The sequence below is a fragment of the Lithobates pipiens genome, unplaced genomic scaffold (genome assembly GCF_037356315.1).
Source record: "Lithobates pipiens isolate NorthernLeopardFrog02 unplaced genomic scaffold, aLitPip1_a1.2 Scaffold_13, whole genome shotgun sequence".
Taxonomy (NCBI): domain Eukaryota; kingdom Metazoa; phylum Chordata; class Amphibia; order Anura; family Ranidae; genus Lithobates; species Lithobates pipiens.
Window position 1 is genome coordinate 519,183,346 of NW_027507718.1, and position 16,731 is coordinate 519,200,076.

The window sequence follows — 16,731 nt, forward strand, 5'->3', positions numbered from 1 at the left end:
ACCATTTTTTTTGCACCTGTTTGATAGGTGCATATTATTTCAATTTTTGACAACAAGGCCAATTTTTGCTTTCATCATGAGTACCTCTATAGGGTTACGGTGTGAAGACACCTCCAAAACTCAAAGACCAATTTTTCACATGTTACTTCTATCAAAAGTCTGCAGAAGAGACACCAGAATTTATCCAAAAAAATCTCTAATTTTGTTCCCAGTGCACTACATTTTGGCCTCATCATACAGACTGGCTCCGCAAGCCATTGTTTACCCTCAAGGGCACCCTCCAGGCACTATATTGAAAGGAATTTTTCTTTTTTATTGTTTCTAATTTTTATGCTTTCACTTTAAGTATCAGTAAATCACTGCTCATTAACCACTTCAATACAGGGCACTTATACACCTTCCTGCCCAGACGAATTTTCAGCTTTCAGCGCTGTCGCACTTTGAATGACAATTGCCCGGTCATGCTACACTGTACCCAAACTAAATTTTTATCATTTTGTTCCCACAAATAGAGATTTGTTTTGATGGTATTTGTTTCTCCTCTGGGATTATTTTTTTTTTTGCTAAATAAATAAAAAAAGATCGAAATTTTTGAAAAAAACATGTTTTTTTGTTTCAGTTACAAAACTTTGTAAATAAGTAAGTTTTCTCCTTCACTGATGGGCACTGATGGTGCTGCAGTGACGGGCACTGATAAGGTGGCACTGATGGGCACCGATGATGTGGCACCAATGAAGTGGCATTGATAGGCCGCACTGATAGGTGGCACTGATATGTAACACAGACACTGATAGGTGGCACAGATTGGCATGGATAGGTGGCACGGATGGGCATGGATAGGTGGCATGGATGGGCACTGATAGGCAGCACAAATGGGCACTGATAGGTGGCATTGTTGTGTACAGTATTGTAGGGATGGATGTCAATCAGTGCCAAACAATAATGCATGGCAATCAGTGATGCCAATGGTGGGCACTGATTGGCATTCATTGTGGGCACTGACTGGCATCTCTGGTGGTCTGGGGGGCATACCTGGTGCTGGACAATCCTGGTGGTCTGGTGGCGTCCCTGGTGGTCCGGTGTGAGCATCCTCGGGGGCTGCGCTGATAATTGATCAGCACAGACCCCCCCTGTCAGAAGAGCAGCCGATCGGCTCTCCTCTACTCGTGTCTGACAGACGCAAGTGAGGAAAAGCCGATCACCGGCTCTTCCTATTTACACTGTGATCAGCCGTGATTGGACACGGCTGATCACATGGTAAAGAGTCTCCGTCAGAGACTCTTTACTGAAGTCGTAGTTACGGTGTGTCAGACTAACACACCGCAACAATGATCGCCACGATGCGCGCCCCCCCAGGGCAGTAACCGCACCCCCATAACCCCAATTATTTGCATATAAGCCTTCAAAATGGGAACTTTTGCCAGTTCTGGTCCCATAGACTTCAATGGGGTTCATTATTCATTTCCAAACTTTTGTGATGTTCTAAAGTGCTTGTGCGAACCAAACAGGGGATCAATCGGCCCATCCTTATTGATAACCCATAACAACATGACAGCAAAAGGCATCTCATTATGTCATATGTTTAAATATAAGAACAGGAAATAAGGAATAGGAAAATAAAATGTACCTTTACCTACCATATTTTTTTTTCCTTTACAGAAGGGATGCAAAATTATTTTTGAATGTTCTTGCTTTAAATTTAGCCATAAGCAACATCAACCAGAATCCAGAAATATTACCCAATATTACACTGGGATTTCATATAACAGATTCTTGCTTATATACTAGTATGGCAGTAAGAAGTCTTCTAAGCATTTTATCTGGGCCACAGAAGACAGTTCCTAATTACTATTGTTCTGGAGAAGACAAATTAGTGGGTTTTATAGGAGGTCATTTTTCCTTGACAACTATTCCAATGGCACAAATACTGGGAATCTATGGATATACACAGGTAAGTGCTAATCTTTTATCCTTAACTTTAAAATTATCCTGAGTCCACCCAACACAAGAAATCAAGTAAAGTAAAACCACAATGAAAAAAAAAAATAGGCATTATTTCCAATGCCACTGCATTAAATGAGAATTAAAAATTGCTTTGTGTATGGAATTCCTCATAGACTACAAATGTTCTTATTACTTTTTACCACCTGTTAAGTGTGATGGCATGGCATGGTGTCAGAGACTGCAAATTCCCGTAACCAGTTATGCCGCATACACACGACCGGACTTTCTGGCAGACTAGGTCAGATGGGATCAGTCCGTCAGACAATCCGATCATGTGTAGGCTAGTCCGACCGTTTAAAAAAAAAATCAGACAGACCTAGAAATAGAACATGTTTCAAATCTATCCGACGGACTAAAAATCGGGAAAACCGTTCGTCTGTGTGCTAGTCCGACTGACCAAATATGACGCAAGCGCAGCTATTGGCTACTGGCTTTTGAACTTGTTTAGTCCCGTTTACATCATCACGTTGAAAACAAACAAACTTGCGAACGAACTTAGTCCGTTCATGTGTCTCCAAGTCCGTTAGTTTTGATAGTCCATTGGAACTCCGCCGAAAGTCCGTCGGGAAGACCTTCGGACCTAGTCAGTCGAAAAGTCTGGTTGTGTGTACGCGGCATTAGGTTTCATGAGCATAACAGTGGAATTGATTGCTATTGTTTAAAGCAATGCCTTATTTTCTACATCTCCACTGTTTTATGATACCTGTCACACATTCCTGGGGTTTTATCAAGTGATGAGTCAGCCTAGATGCAGCTTTGGTTAAGAAAAATACTTTCCCACGTCAAAAAATTTTGAAAAAATTTGAGTATGCCTGAATTATTTTTAAAAATACCATAAATTTAAGAAGTTTCTGACCGCACGATAGCTGAATGATGGCTGCAGTGTGGTCACAAATTGCCGGGAGGATGTCAGTGGCACCTATCAGTGACCATCAGTGTCACCTATCAGTGCTCATCAGTGCCGCCTATCCATGTCCATCAGTGCCGCCTATCAGTGCAGCCTCATCAGGGCCTCCTCATCAGTGCAGCTTCATCAGTGTCCATCAGTGCCCATCAGTGAGGCCTCATCAGTGCACGTTTGTTTTTTAAATAAAAAATTTTTTCATTTATTTAGCAAAAAAAAAACACCCAGTGGTGATTAACCACTTCAGCCCCGGAAGGATTTACCCCCTTAATGACCAGGCCATTTTTTGCGATACAACACAGCAAAACTTTAACTAACAATTACGCAGCCATGGGACGCTGTACCCAAACAAAATGTATGTCCTTTTTTTTTCCAACAAATTGAGATTTCTTTTGGTGGTATTTGATCACCTCTGTGGTTTTTATTTTTTATGCTATAAACAAAAAAATCGACAATTTAAAAAAAAATATATACTTTCTGCTATAAAACACACAAAAAAAACCCTGCATTCATCAATTTAGGCCAATTTGTAATTTGCTACATATTTTTGGTAAAGAAATCCCAATAAGTGTATATTGATTGGTTTGCGCAAAAGTTACAGCGTCTACACAATAGGGAATAGATTTATGGCATTTTTATTATTTATTTATTTTTTACTAGTAATGGTGGCGATCAGTGATTTTTAGCAGGACTGCGACATTGCGGCAGACATATTAGACACATAACGGACATTTTTTACACTTTTTTGGGAACCAGTGACATTACTACAATAATCAGTGCTCACTGGGACAACACACAAATTCATCTTCCTGCATAGCAGAAAGACAGGATCTGTGTGATCTCCCCTGTCAGAACAGAGATTTGCCTTGTTTACACAGGCAGATCCCCATTATGTCACTGCAGGGTTTGATTGCGGGTGGCCAGCGGACCCGCTGATTGGCTTCCTTTACAGGCCAATGGAAGCACATGTGCATGCGAACCTGCCTGCAGAATAACTGCGGCGGCTAGTCAGCAAGTGGTTAAATGCCACCAAAAGAAAGCTCTATTTGTGTGAAAAAATAATAAAAATGTCATATGGGTACAGTGTAGCATGACCACGCAATTGTCATTTAAAGTGTGACTGAGCTGAAAGCTGAAAATAGGCCTGGGATGGAAGGGGGTAAAAGTGCTCAATAGGCAAGTGGTTAAGGAATGGGGGTGAAAATTAGGGTGATGGTTGCTCCTCTACATGTTTTGCGGATTCATCCGCTTCTTCAGGAGAAAAGAGAAAAACATTATCTGTAATGTTGTGGAAATTTTTATTAATGTATGTTGTCAGATGTCCCCAAGTGTCAGTTTTGCTGCAATACAATCATGCCAGTGTATTTGCACATACAGACATTGGTTGTGGAAACCTTCCTGTAGACACGGTAGATCTGTTCGCCCTTTAACCGCTTTTCTCGACCGCCTCACGCAGATATACTGCAGCAGAAGGACACGTACAGGCAGATTAACATACCTGTATGTTGCCCTTTTTATCTGTGAAATTTTGACAATTCAGGACTCAGGAGCGCATGAAGGCCATGGAGGAGAGGAAAGGTCAGGGCAGGCTATGAAGAGGCTGCAGGAGATGATCACCAGCACCGTAATAAAGAGCACTGACACCAGCACCATAATAAAGAGCACTGACACCAGCACCATGATAGAGAGCACTGACACCAGCACCTTGATAGAGAGCACTGACATCAGCACCGTGATATAGAGCACTGACACCAGCACCGAGATAGAGAGCACTGACACCACACCAGCACCGAGATAGAGAGAGAGCACTGACACCAGCACCATGATAGAGAGCACTGACACCAGCACCGTGATAGAGAGCACTGACACCAGCACCGTGATAGAGAGCACTGACACCAGCACCGAGATAGAGAGCACTGACACCACACCAGCACAGAGATAGAGAGAGAGAGCACTGACACCAGTACAGAGATAGAGAGAGCACTGGCACCAGCACCATGATAGAGAGCACTGACACCAGCACCGTGATAGAGAGCACTGACACCAGCACCGAGATAGAGAGCACTGACACCAGCACCGAGATAGAGAGCACTTACTCCAGAACCCTGATAGTGAGCACTGACACCAGCACTGTGATAGAGAGCACTGACACCACACCAGCACCATGATAGAGAGCACTGAGATCACACCAGTACCAAGATAGAGAGCACAGACATCATACCAGCACCGAGATAGAGAGCACTGACACCAGCACCCTGATAGAGAGCACTGACACCAGCACCGAGATAGAGAGCACTGACACCAGCACCGAGATAGAGAGCACTTACTCCAGAACCCTGATAGTGAGCACTGACACCAGCACTGTGATAGAGAGCACTGACACCACACCAGCACCATGATAGAGAGCACTGAGATCACACCAGTACCAAGATAGAGAGCACAGACATCATACCAGCACCGAGATAGAGAGCACTGACACCAGCACCCTGATAGAGAGCACTGACACCAGCACCGAGATAGAGAGCACTGACACCAACACTGTGATAGAGAGGACTGACACCAGCACCGTGATAGAGAGCACCGACACCAGCACCATGATAGAGAGCACTGACACCAGCACTGAGATAGAGAGCACTGACACCAGCACGTGATAGAGAGCACTGACACCAGCACCGTGATAGAGAGCACTGAGACCACACCAGCACCAAGATAGAGAGCACTGAGACCACACCAGCACCGAGATAGAGAGAACTGAGACTACACCAGAACAGTGATCGAGAGCACTGACACCACACCAGCACCGAGATAGAGAGAGAGCACTGACACCAGCACCGAGATAGAGAGCACTGACACCAGCACCGAGATAGAGAGCACTGACACCAGCACCTTGATAGAGAGCACTGACACCAGCACCGAAATAGAGAGCACTGACAGCAGCACTGATACCAGCAACTCGCTGTGGGACCCAAAAATATGACACCGTGCAACCTCTTCAAACAGGAGGGTACAGGCATATAGTACAGTGTGCTTTTTTTGTACAAGGAAGTGAGCCAAAGGTAGAAAGAAGGTCCATCTGCTCAATTAAATAAATAATTTATAGAGTTATGCTTATACATGGTCTACTGGTCACATGTGTTGAATTCCTCTGAGATCCATGCCTCATTCATTTTTATGTATGTCAGGTAGTCAGGTAGTCAACACTGTCATGAGCTAGGCGAGTGAGCTTATCGGTCACGATCCCCCCCTGCTGCGCTGAACGTCCTTTTGGACAGGACACTGGACAAGGGGCGTGCCAACAGTTCCATTGCAAATTAGGCAAGCTCTGACCAGTAGTCCAAGGGTTCATCACTCCTCAGAGCATCCACATCGGCCGTTAACCCAATGTAGTCGGACACCTGTCGGTCTAGGCGTTCCCTGATGCTGGATCCAGATGACACCTGTCGATGGGTCAGCTGAAAGAATGACCCCATATCAGAAGTCACCAACACATCTTCAAACCGCCCTCTTCTTGCAGGTGCTGTTGGATTGGTACCCGCAACTCTTTCACTGGGAGTGGGAATTCCTCCTCTGACAGCGCATGCAAAAGCAGAATGCAGCAGTTGTCGAAGCAAGGTCTGTAAGTGCTCCATTCTGACAGCCCTCTGTGATGGTGGTAACATTTCCGCCATTTTGTGTTTGTACCGGGGGTCTAAGTACGTTGCCACCCAGTACTGGTCCTTGACCCTTATGCTTTTTATACGGGGGTCCCTGTTAAAACACTGGAGCATGAAGGCCTCTATTTGCACTAAACTGGAAGCGGTGTGGTGGCCTGGCTCCTGCTCATCATCCAGGATAATGTTGTCCTCCTCGTTCTCCTCTCCCCATCCATGCACAACAACAGGGATCCCAGAAAGGTTTAAAGCATGCTCTTCTTGCTCCTCCTCATCCGCCCGACCCAATCCTCCTCTGACTCCTCTTCAGACTCCTGTTGTTGACTTGTCCCAGATAGAGTAGCCCCCCCTGGGAATTCATCCAGCATTGTGACTTCCTCATCTTCCTGCTCCTCCACGGCTTGATCAATGACACATCGCAATGCACACTCCATAAAGAAGGCATAAGGTACCATGTCACTGATGGCGCCTTGGCTGCGACTGACCAGTTAGGTGATCTCATTAAAAGGCGTCAGAAGTCTGCATGCGTCGCGCATGAGCAGCCACTGGCACGGTGAAAAAAAAAACAGTCTCCCCAGAACCTGTTCTGCCGCAGAGTTCATAGACGTTAACTGCACGTTTCTGCTGGAGCAGCCTATCAAGCATATAGAAGGTTGAGTTCCATCGCGTCGGGCAATCGCAAATAAGACGTATGCCCGGCAGATTGTGCCGTCGCTGAATGTCAGAAAGGCGAGCCATGGCTGTGTAAGATCTTCTGAAATGGGCCGAGATTTTCCTTGCCTGCCGCAAGATGTCCTGGACCCCAGTGTATTTGACAACAAATCGCTGCATGACCAAGTTCAAGACGTGTGCCATGCATGGCACATGCGTAATTTTGCCCTGTTTCAATGCGCTAAGCAGATTGGCACCGTTGTCACACACCACTTTACCAACTGTCAAATTGAGCAGTGTTAGCCACTGATCTGCCTGTGAACGCAAAGCTGAAAGGAGTGCAGGGCCAGTGTGGCTCTTGGCTTCCAGGCACAACAGACGCAGCACAGCATGGCAATGTGTCACCAGGCATGTCGAATAGGTTCTGGGGAGTTTGGGTGGTGCAGTGGAAGAGACGCTAGCAGCTTAAAAGGAAGAGTCAGCCGAGGAGGAGAGGGAGGAGGATGGAGTAGGAGGAGGAGAAGAAGAGCCAGGTCTGCATGCAATCCATGGTGGTAAACTCAAATCTACATCGGTGCCACTAGTTACATGCTTGACGGCCATCAGAAGGTTCATCCAGTGGGCAGTAAAAGTGATATACCTTCCCTGCCTGTGTTTGCTAGATCATGTGTCTGTGGTCAGATGTATCTTGGAGATACATTCACTTCCCGCTAAACATGGCCATATAGCTCTGGGATGCTCTTATGTGAGAAATACTTCCTTCCTGGGACCTTCCATTGTGGTGTTCCAATGGCCACAAATTTTCGAAAGGCCTCAGAGTCCACCAGTTTATATGGCAGTAGTTGGTGGGTTATCAGTTCTGACAAGCCAGCTGTCAACCGTTGGGCAAGAGGGTTATCTGGCGTCATCATTTTTTTATGCTCGAACATTTGTCCCACGGAAGCCTGCCTTTTTCACGAAAAACGTGAGGATGGCATGATGTAAGGTGGAGTGGAGGACAATTGTGAGGAGAGAGGAGAAGGAGAAGTAGAAGACGAGGCTGGATGGTGAGAGCCTGGAGTGTGGCTTTGTGGGTTCCGTTGCTCCCACTGGGCGCGTGATGGCAGCTCATGTGCCTTCTTAAGGCGGTCGTCCCTAGGTGAGTGTTGGGCTTACCGCGACTTATGCGTTGATTGCAAAGATTCCAGATGGCAACACTATTGTCAGCAGCGGACATGTTAACAAAAAGCCCACACTGCGGAGCCATGTGCCGGTGTCCTGGGAGCGCCAGATGTGACCGTACATGGTTGATGCCTCGCTCCTGATACATTAGCAGTCTGCTTTGTCCCTCCTGTGCAATGTAAGTTCTCCCTGCTTCTCCTCCCTATCTGCTGGTCCATATCTCCCTCTGAACTCCCCTCCTCTTCCTCTCTTGTGGGCATCCACGTGACATCTCTAGACACATCATCATCGTCACCTTCCCCACCACTATAATTAGAGATCTCGGAGTAGGCAGCAACATCGGGGACCAACCTCCTTCTTGGGCTGATCTGGGTACTGTCGTCAGACTGGTGAGTGGCGGTGGTTGCTACCTCCTCTTCCTGATCCAATGCCATCGATCTTGTGATGGATTGGAAAATAATTCCTGTGACTCAAGCGGAGGGTATATGGTGGTGGTGGTGTTTGTGGTAGTGTCTTTGGGGGTGCACACAGCAGAGAGTGAAGAGGGTTCAGATCGAGACGATGAGGAGTGTGCAGAAGAGTAAGGCTGAGTGAGCCACTCAACCAAGTCTGGTGCATCCTTTGACATAATCAAACGCACCTTCTGCAATTTGCCACTTTGGCTCAAGCCTGTTGCTCCTGCCCTACCCCTACCACTCCTGAAGAAGGGCATGCCTCGTCCTCTGCCTGTCCTTTTTTAAACAACCCTGTGATAAAAGTCTTTAGAGAAGTGCATTATGTATGTGGAAGAAGGTATATAACACCCCGCTTCAGTCTGTCGTTTTTGGGTGTCCACTGGTCTATCACACCAGTTATAATACTTTTTTTAATTGCGTTTGTAACTCTTTGTAGTATCGCTGCAGAACCGCTTAGCAGTCACAATGCGGCACAGTGGAAATGCATTATACTATGCTTTCTACATGTGCAAGTATTTTATACGTGTATAACACACCTACATACTGCACACCAAATAGTACACCTATACCAGTCCTTAAAAGGGCCTTTGTGGACCTAGTAGCTAGTGATTTGCAGACTGTTCCTCAGTCCCTACACCGATAAAAGACAGCTGCAGAATCGGGCAGCAGTCAAGTATAATATTCTTTCTATATTTGGAAGCAATGGAACTGTTGGCTTGCCCCTCTTCCAGTGTCCTGTCCGAATGGACGTTCAGCGCAGGAGGGGGGATCGTGACCGATAAGCGCACTCGCCTAGCTCACGACAGTGTTGACAACCTGACATTTATAAAAATGAATGAGGCATGGATCTCAGAGGAATTCAACATATGTGACCAGTAGACCATGTATAAGCATAACTCTATAAATGATTTATTTAATTGAGCACATGGACCTTTTTTCTACCTTTGGCTCACTTCCTTGTACAAAAAAAGCACACCGTGCTGGTGTCAGTTCTCTCTATCACGGTGCTGGTGATCATCTCCTGCACCCTCGTCATAGCCTGCCCTGACCGTTCCTCTCCTCCATGGCCTTCATGCACTCCTGAGTACTGAATTGTCAAAATTTCACAGATAAAAAAAGAATGCTTGTCGTTGTCGATCCCAGATTCACTTCATACTTTTGTTATGTCAGTGTCCATGTGGTGGGACTATGTGTGCACAGCTAGTAAGTATTTTGTGGCTGAAAATATGACCTGTAGGTTTTTAAGGTTCGCCTGCCATTGAAATCAATGGGGCCCGCCGTGAACTTTGCGGTTCGCTAGCTTTTGGCCGCGTTTGCGGTTCGCGTTCGGAAGTTCGTCCATCTATACTAGTGATTAAATTGACTGTCCCTGCTCCACACAGTGTCCTGTCCCTACACTGACAAAAGACAGCTGCAGAATCAGTCAGCAGTGCACTCAGCAATCACCAGCACAGCAGTGCACCAAACCCTATATACTGTACTACACCTATACCAGTCCTTAAAAGGACTTTTGTGGATCTAATAGCTAGTGATTTGTGTCACTACAGTCTCTCTCTGCTCCACACAGTGTCCTGTCCCTACACTGACATAAGACAGAATGTAAAATGGCCGCCAGATCAGGTCTATTTATAAGGTGGGGGTATGTCCAATTGTCCATGTGCTGAAATGTCTCAATTGGCTGTCCTGTACCCCATGATGGATGTGTCATCATGGGTCAAAGTTCTTTCACAATGTAAACGCATATGTCCGCCGGGTGAACAGCGCCAATAGTCCGCCGGTTTGGCGAATCACTAACATGCAAAATTCGCCACGAACCGACCACCGGGTGAACCGACCACCGGGGCGAACCGCAAGGCCATCTCTATTCTGGATGCGAACCGAACAGGGAGGTGTTCAGCTCATCCCTACTGGGGATGAAACAACGCCACCTAAGGTCTGTCTGTGACAGGACCTCAAGGTTCGGGCGTTCGCCGGACAAGTAGGACAAGGCTTCAAAAACTGACCTGCCTGGCCACAATAAAGGCACAATCTCTTCCTCCTCCTAAAGGTTCTCACATCCGCAGAGAGACACGTGAAACCCAAGTACATGGGTTGACCTTCACTGACCAACTCCTTACCAGGAGGCCTGGGAGGTGAGGGAGGCACGGGTTGGACTGCAAAGCTTGGAGACAAACATACAGGAGGCTTCTGCAAGTGCTTCTTAAAAGAGAGTCTTTCTCTGATTCTGGAGTCGGGCTGCTATCTCATCCTTGATATTATCTGAGAGACAATGAGAAAAAGCAGTCACGAGGGCCTTATTGTTCCACGCAACCTCTGCTGCCAGAGTACGAAATTCAATGGCGTAGTCGGCAACAGTTCTCAGTGCGAACATTACCCAGTGAAACGCCAGTACATACATTACTCATGACCCTGTCTTCTCTGGTCCCAAAACCCCACAACCCTTCATGGTGTATCAATAGCAGCATCTTAGCACACCCAGCACACTGTCAAGAACTCGCAATTGCACTAAAATACTATATCACAAATAATTCAGTAGAAGGGACCTCCCCTCTGAAACTATGGGAAGCTCACAAGTCCATTGTTAGAGGAGTTTGTTTCAGCCAGGCATCTCTGTAAGGAAAAATGACTGCTCCACAGCAATCTAATAGGGAGTGGTGGGCCAGTTGTTAAAAAGTGAGCTTGGTTGTCCCTGGGGATAAGGGAACTGGAGATTTATCAAGGAAGATTTATTAAATTTGGATGGAGTCTCCACAAACTAGGAGAGTTCCACACTTATGGCAATCGATAACTGTCAGTAAATGAGAAAGGAAAGGGGTCAGGAGGGTGAAGGGAGTAGGGATGAGCCAAACACCTCCCGGTTCGGTTCGCACCAGAACACGCGAAGAGGCAAAAAAATTGTACAAACAAGCAAACACTATTAATGTCTATGAGACATGAACATGAAAAATCAAAAGTGCTAATTTTAAAGGCTTATATGCACTCTAGGATGACAAACATGATCAACCTCTCCAGTTCAGTGGGTATATCTCAGGCTGATATCTCATCCTTGATGATATCCGAGAGACCATGGGAAAAAGCAGCCACGAGGGCCTCATTGTTCCACGCAACCTCTGCTGCCAGAGTACGGAATTCAATGGCGTAATCGGCAACAGTTCTCGTACTCTGTTTGATGGACATGAGGCTCTTGGCAGCAAGAGGATGCATGCGAGGACATCAAATACCCATTTAAAAGAAGTCACAAACTTAGGGTAACTCAAGACAACATGTTTTTGCGTCTCCCCTAGAGGGTTTGCCCAGGCCAAGGCTCTCTCAGAAAGCAAAGATATCACAAAATCTACTTTGCTTCTGTCCATGGGAAACTCCTGGGGCAGCATCTTAAAGTATATCTCAACCTGCTTGAGAAACCCTTTGCATTGGACTGGATTGCCCCCAAATTGCAGGGGAAGCGGAGCAGAACCAGAAACACCACTTATAGAGGTAATACTTGAGAAGGGTGCCTGCACAGAGACTGGAGCAGCAGCAGGGACGGCCTGCAACTCAGGTTGTACCGGAGCAGCCACAGTGGGAGGTTCCAGGTGAGCCGCGTGACTCAGGAGCGTTTGTAACACCATGGCAAACTGATCTATGCGGTGATCCTGCTCATCCAATCTGGAAAAAATATTACCAAGAAGTGGATTCACTGCATCTTCTAAATTCATGGCCTTCGCCTTTGTCAAAACATATCCAGAGATCAAGAACTGGAATGGATAGTCAGACAAGCCAAAATGTCAGGGAGCCAGAGATGAGCATAGTAGAACAGCAAGCAGGATCTGGAGCCAGAAGGAATGTCAGCCAACCAAGTCTTTAACCGGAACACAGGACAGCGTCTCTAGAGATGTGACCAAGGAGAAGGCAGAGATCATCTGAACTGGATGGCTCAAGTAGGCAGGACTGATGAGCAGGATATCATCAACAGGTGATTCACTGTGGAGAGATAGGAGCTGATAATTAGCCAATAGCTGAGCCTCCAGCTTTGAGAAAGAAGGCCTGAGCCCAGCCCTCACAATTACAGCCGCAAACAGTTTTAAATGACTTTTTTCCTTTAGAAATGTCACTTTGCTGTGGTGGTATTGTTCTAAACATGGTTAAAATGTGCTACTTTACAGGCATACTAAGGACACCCCCCGAACGACATTTAAAGGAATATTTCATTTTTATTGTTTCCCTTTAAGCATTATTAAAATCACTGCTCCTGAAAAAAACGGCCATTTTTAAAACATTTTTTTGCATCGTTACATGTCCCCTGGGGCAGGACCTGGGTCCCCATACACTTTTTTTATGGCAATAACTTGCATTTAAGCCTTTAAAATGAGCACTTTTGGTTTTTCATGTTAGTGTCTCATAGACTTTAATGGTGTTCGGCGGTTTTCTAATTCGCTGCGAAAAAAGCATAACGTTCGCTGTTTGGCGAACAGGCGAACACCCGATGTTTGAGTCGAACTTACATTCGACTCGTACATCGGCTCATCCCTAGAAGGGAGTTGAGCAGTGGAACACAATGAGGACCCCTCTGCGGTTTGTTGATGTGGGGCCATCCAATTGGCATGAAGCTATGGCTCTCCAAGCGCTTGATGGGAATAGAGGTTGACAACTCCTGGAACAAAGCTGTGAATGTTGATTGAAGGTCAACGATGGATTCTGGTATTTTGGATTCTGGTATATTCGGACATTAGAATGGTTGACCCTATTTTTGTAATCCTCAAGGGGCAATTGTAAGGTCATGTTTTCTTCAGGCAAGGTCTATAGCTCTTCAGAGTGGTTAGCCATCAGGATATTGAGGTCATCTACTCTTTGTTCAAGTTCCGCCGTGCATTGTACTAGCTTGTGGATTTTGTAGGACAATCTGTAAGTGATGTGGTCGGAGGTGTTCTTTAAGGCCTTGTTTAGAATTCCTTTGATTTGATGGGGCAGGTCAGGCTGTGTGTCTTATGGCTGGAGAGCCAGGGAAGTGAACTCAAATTCATTGTCTGAGTCACCTGTAGCTGCATCAGACTGCTCTGTCTGCTTGTGTGAGCACTGGGTGCATGGCTGGGAAGATGGAGCCAAGTGCGTGGGTGAGGCCCACTACAAACGGGCATAAATGAACAACTTATTAATTTAAGAAATTGTGGTAATAAGGGTTGCAAATAAAGAACACCAGGTTAAAATCTGTAGAGAAGGTAGATATGTTGCATTCTCTAGGGTAGAATTCAACATATCTATCCCATAATGCGATATCTTGGCGGAGGCCCGGGCAAGGGAGTCCCGAAAAATCCGATCTTTTAGAACGTGATGACGTAATTTCGTTATGAAGGGACTACATTCAGGCTAGTAGCCAATAGCTTTGATGTAGGAATTTGATCTGATCATGCGTGGCACTTGGTCCGATCAAAATACTCTACACATGATCGGAGTATGTCCGATCCAACCAGTTGGTCGGGAAATATTTCCAACATGTTGGAAAATTGGGTCCGACGGATATTCCGACGGAAACAGTCCGATGTAGACCACACACAGTCGGATTATCCGATGACGCGGTCCGATAGGACACATTCCGACGGATTCTCCGACCGTGTGTACAAGGGCTAAGTTTGGCTAGCTTGTACAATTCCTCTTTGCTGCCACTTCCCTGTAAAGCTGATGAAACCAATATTAGTAATAGTACAAATAAAGATAGTTCTTTTCCACATTCAAGTAAAATATGCCTTGTTGTGAGTTGGCATTTTGGGTCTTTTTTTGACATTTCAAAGTATTTCTAAAATACCGGTTATAAACACTGAAATGAATGACTTTTTTTTCTCTTTCAGATCAGTTATGGAGCTACAGACTATTCTCTGACTAATAGATTTATTTATCCTCATGTCTTCAGGACACTTCAAAATGACCATGTTCAATATATGACTATAGTTAAGTTGTTGAAACTGTTTGGTTGGACGTGGGTTGGAATATTGGCCTCAGAAGATGACGAGGGAGACAAAGTCAGGGATATGTTAACAAAGTACCTGAATAGTAATGGTATTTGTGTAGAGTTTACTATATCCATAGGACGCCATATGTATATAAATAAAATTGAAAATGGATACAAACTTCTAAATAGCATTACTACTATGAATAAATCCACTGCTAAAGTTATTGTAGTATGTGGATCCTATTTAAGTGACAATACATTGATTTGGTACAGTGATGTGTTCTATAATAAAACATTCATTTTTCCTCCTCTGTGGTCTCCCAGCCCTTCACTAGTAACACCAATGGATGTATTTAATGGTAGCCTGGCTGTTGAACTCCATCCTCTAATCTTTCCAGATAAAGATATTTTTTTTGATGAAGCTGATAAAATTAAGAGCTTAAATAATGTAACAGAGTCTCTACATCTTTTATTACTTGCAAGGTGCATGTCTGCAAACAAAGACAACAAAAATAGTTCCATATTATGTCCAGAATTCCATAATACATCTTTCTATGAATTCTATCCTAATTTATCTAATTTTGTTCATCAGGGAACCCCTTCTCGGATTTATTATGCAGTAAAAGCCATGGCAGAAGCATTGCATGATATGAATCAGTTCTATAAAGCAAAATATGATAATAAGCAACATCATTATTACAGACATAAGGTAGAGTACATAACCTTTCTATGGATTTAGGAAACATACAATATAATATCATCCTGAAATTAATTAATCGTTAACTTCCTCCTGCCCTGCCATTATGTAAAAATGGCCAGGTGTTGATTCAGGAGGACATACCCATGCTTCCTTTTGTTGTCCCTGCTTGTGCACAGCTGTTAGTGTGCACAGCAGGCATACTTTCCAACATTTAGAGATGGAAATGAGGGACACCTACTAGCAAATGAATGTAGGCGTAGATAAGGGGGGGGTTGGGGTGTTCAAACCCCCACCTAGAGCATCCTACCAAAAATGAAAAGCATCTCTGCCCTGCCGCCTCTCATGGTGCCAGAGCCGCTACAACAGGCAGAACAGCAGTCGGTATTGCGGGGGGAGTGGATGCAGCAGGTTGGGTGTAAGCCCTTGTACACACGTTCGGAGATTCTGATGGAATGTGTCCTATTGGACCGTTTTTGTCAGATATTACGACTGTGTGTGGTCTCCATTGGACTGTTTCCATTGGAATATCCGACGAACCAACTTTTCCAACTTGCCGGTAAAATTTTCCGACAAAATGCTCCGATCGGACATACTCCGATCATGTGTAGCCTACTCCGATGGACAAAGTGCCACACATGCTCAGATCAAATTCCTAGACCAAAGCTATTGGCTACTAGCCTGGAAATAGTCCAGTCGTAATGAAATAACGTCATCACGTTATGTACAATCGGATTTTCCGACAACTTTGTCCGACCGTGTGTATGCAACATCACTTCCGGACCTCTTCCAGAATTAATCCGTCAGAATTACTCATCCGACGGATTTGGTTGTCGGAATCTCCGAACGTGTGTACAAGGGCTTAGACACTCACGTCCCGCTGTTACGGCCAGGTTGTGCTGGGTTCCCGGCTGACAGATCACAGGCACAGTGGGAGCGGGTGGCGCCTGTAATCCCACCTACCGTGACCGACTGCCTCTACACTCTATACTTTTCACCTTGGACTTCGTAGGAGCTTGGAACAAAGGACGTGCAAGGTAGCAGTGCTGCTGAGGAGCCTAGCTTCCCCCTTTCCCTTTCGGCTTGCTGCCTGAGAGACTGTGATCACAGACCATTTACCACTGCTGTGCTGAGGCAGCCATAGGGGTAAGTGAGACTGTGGCAACGCAACTGGCAAAGTTATTCACTAATCACTGGGTTAGTATTTTTCACTGCCTGGTTGGTACTGACAGTCCAATCTGGCTCTGTCAGCCATATTGTGGTGTCGACTGCATACCCAGAGG

At 45.5% G+C, this 16,731-nt stretch overlaps 1 protein-coding gene across 1 annotated transcript in view; it reads left to right on the forward strand.

The window, feature by feature from the left end:
• The window catches only part of LOC143975608 (vomeronasal type-2 receptor 26-like), a 149,608-nt gene that overhangs the window by 38,436 nt on the left and 94,441 nt on the right, over positions 1–16,731 (forward strand). The window contains exons 2-3 of the mRNA XM_077478084.1: positions 1,660–1,951; positions 14,651–15,460. Of these exons, the coding sequence (XP_077334210.1) occupies positions 1,660–1,951; positions 14,651–15,460 (1,102 nt within the window). The remainder of the gene's footprint in view (positions 1–1,659; positions 1,952–14,650; positions 15,461–16,731) is intronic.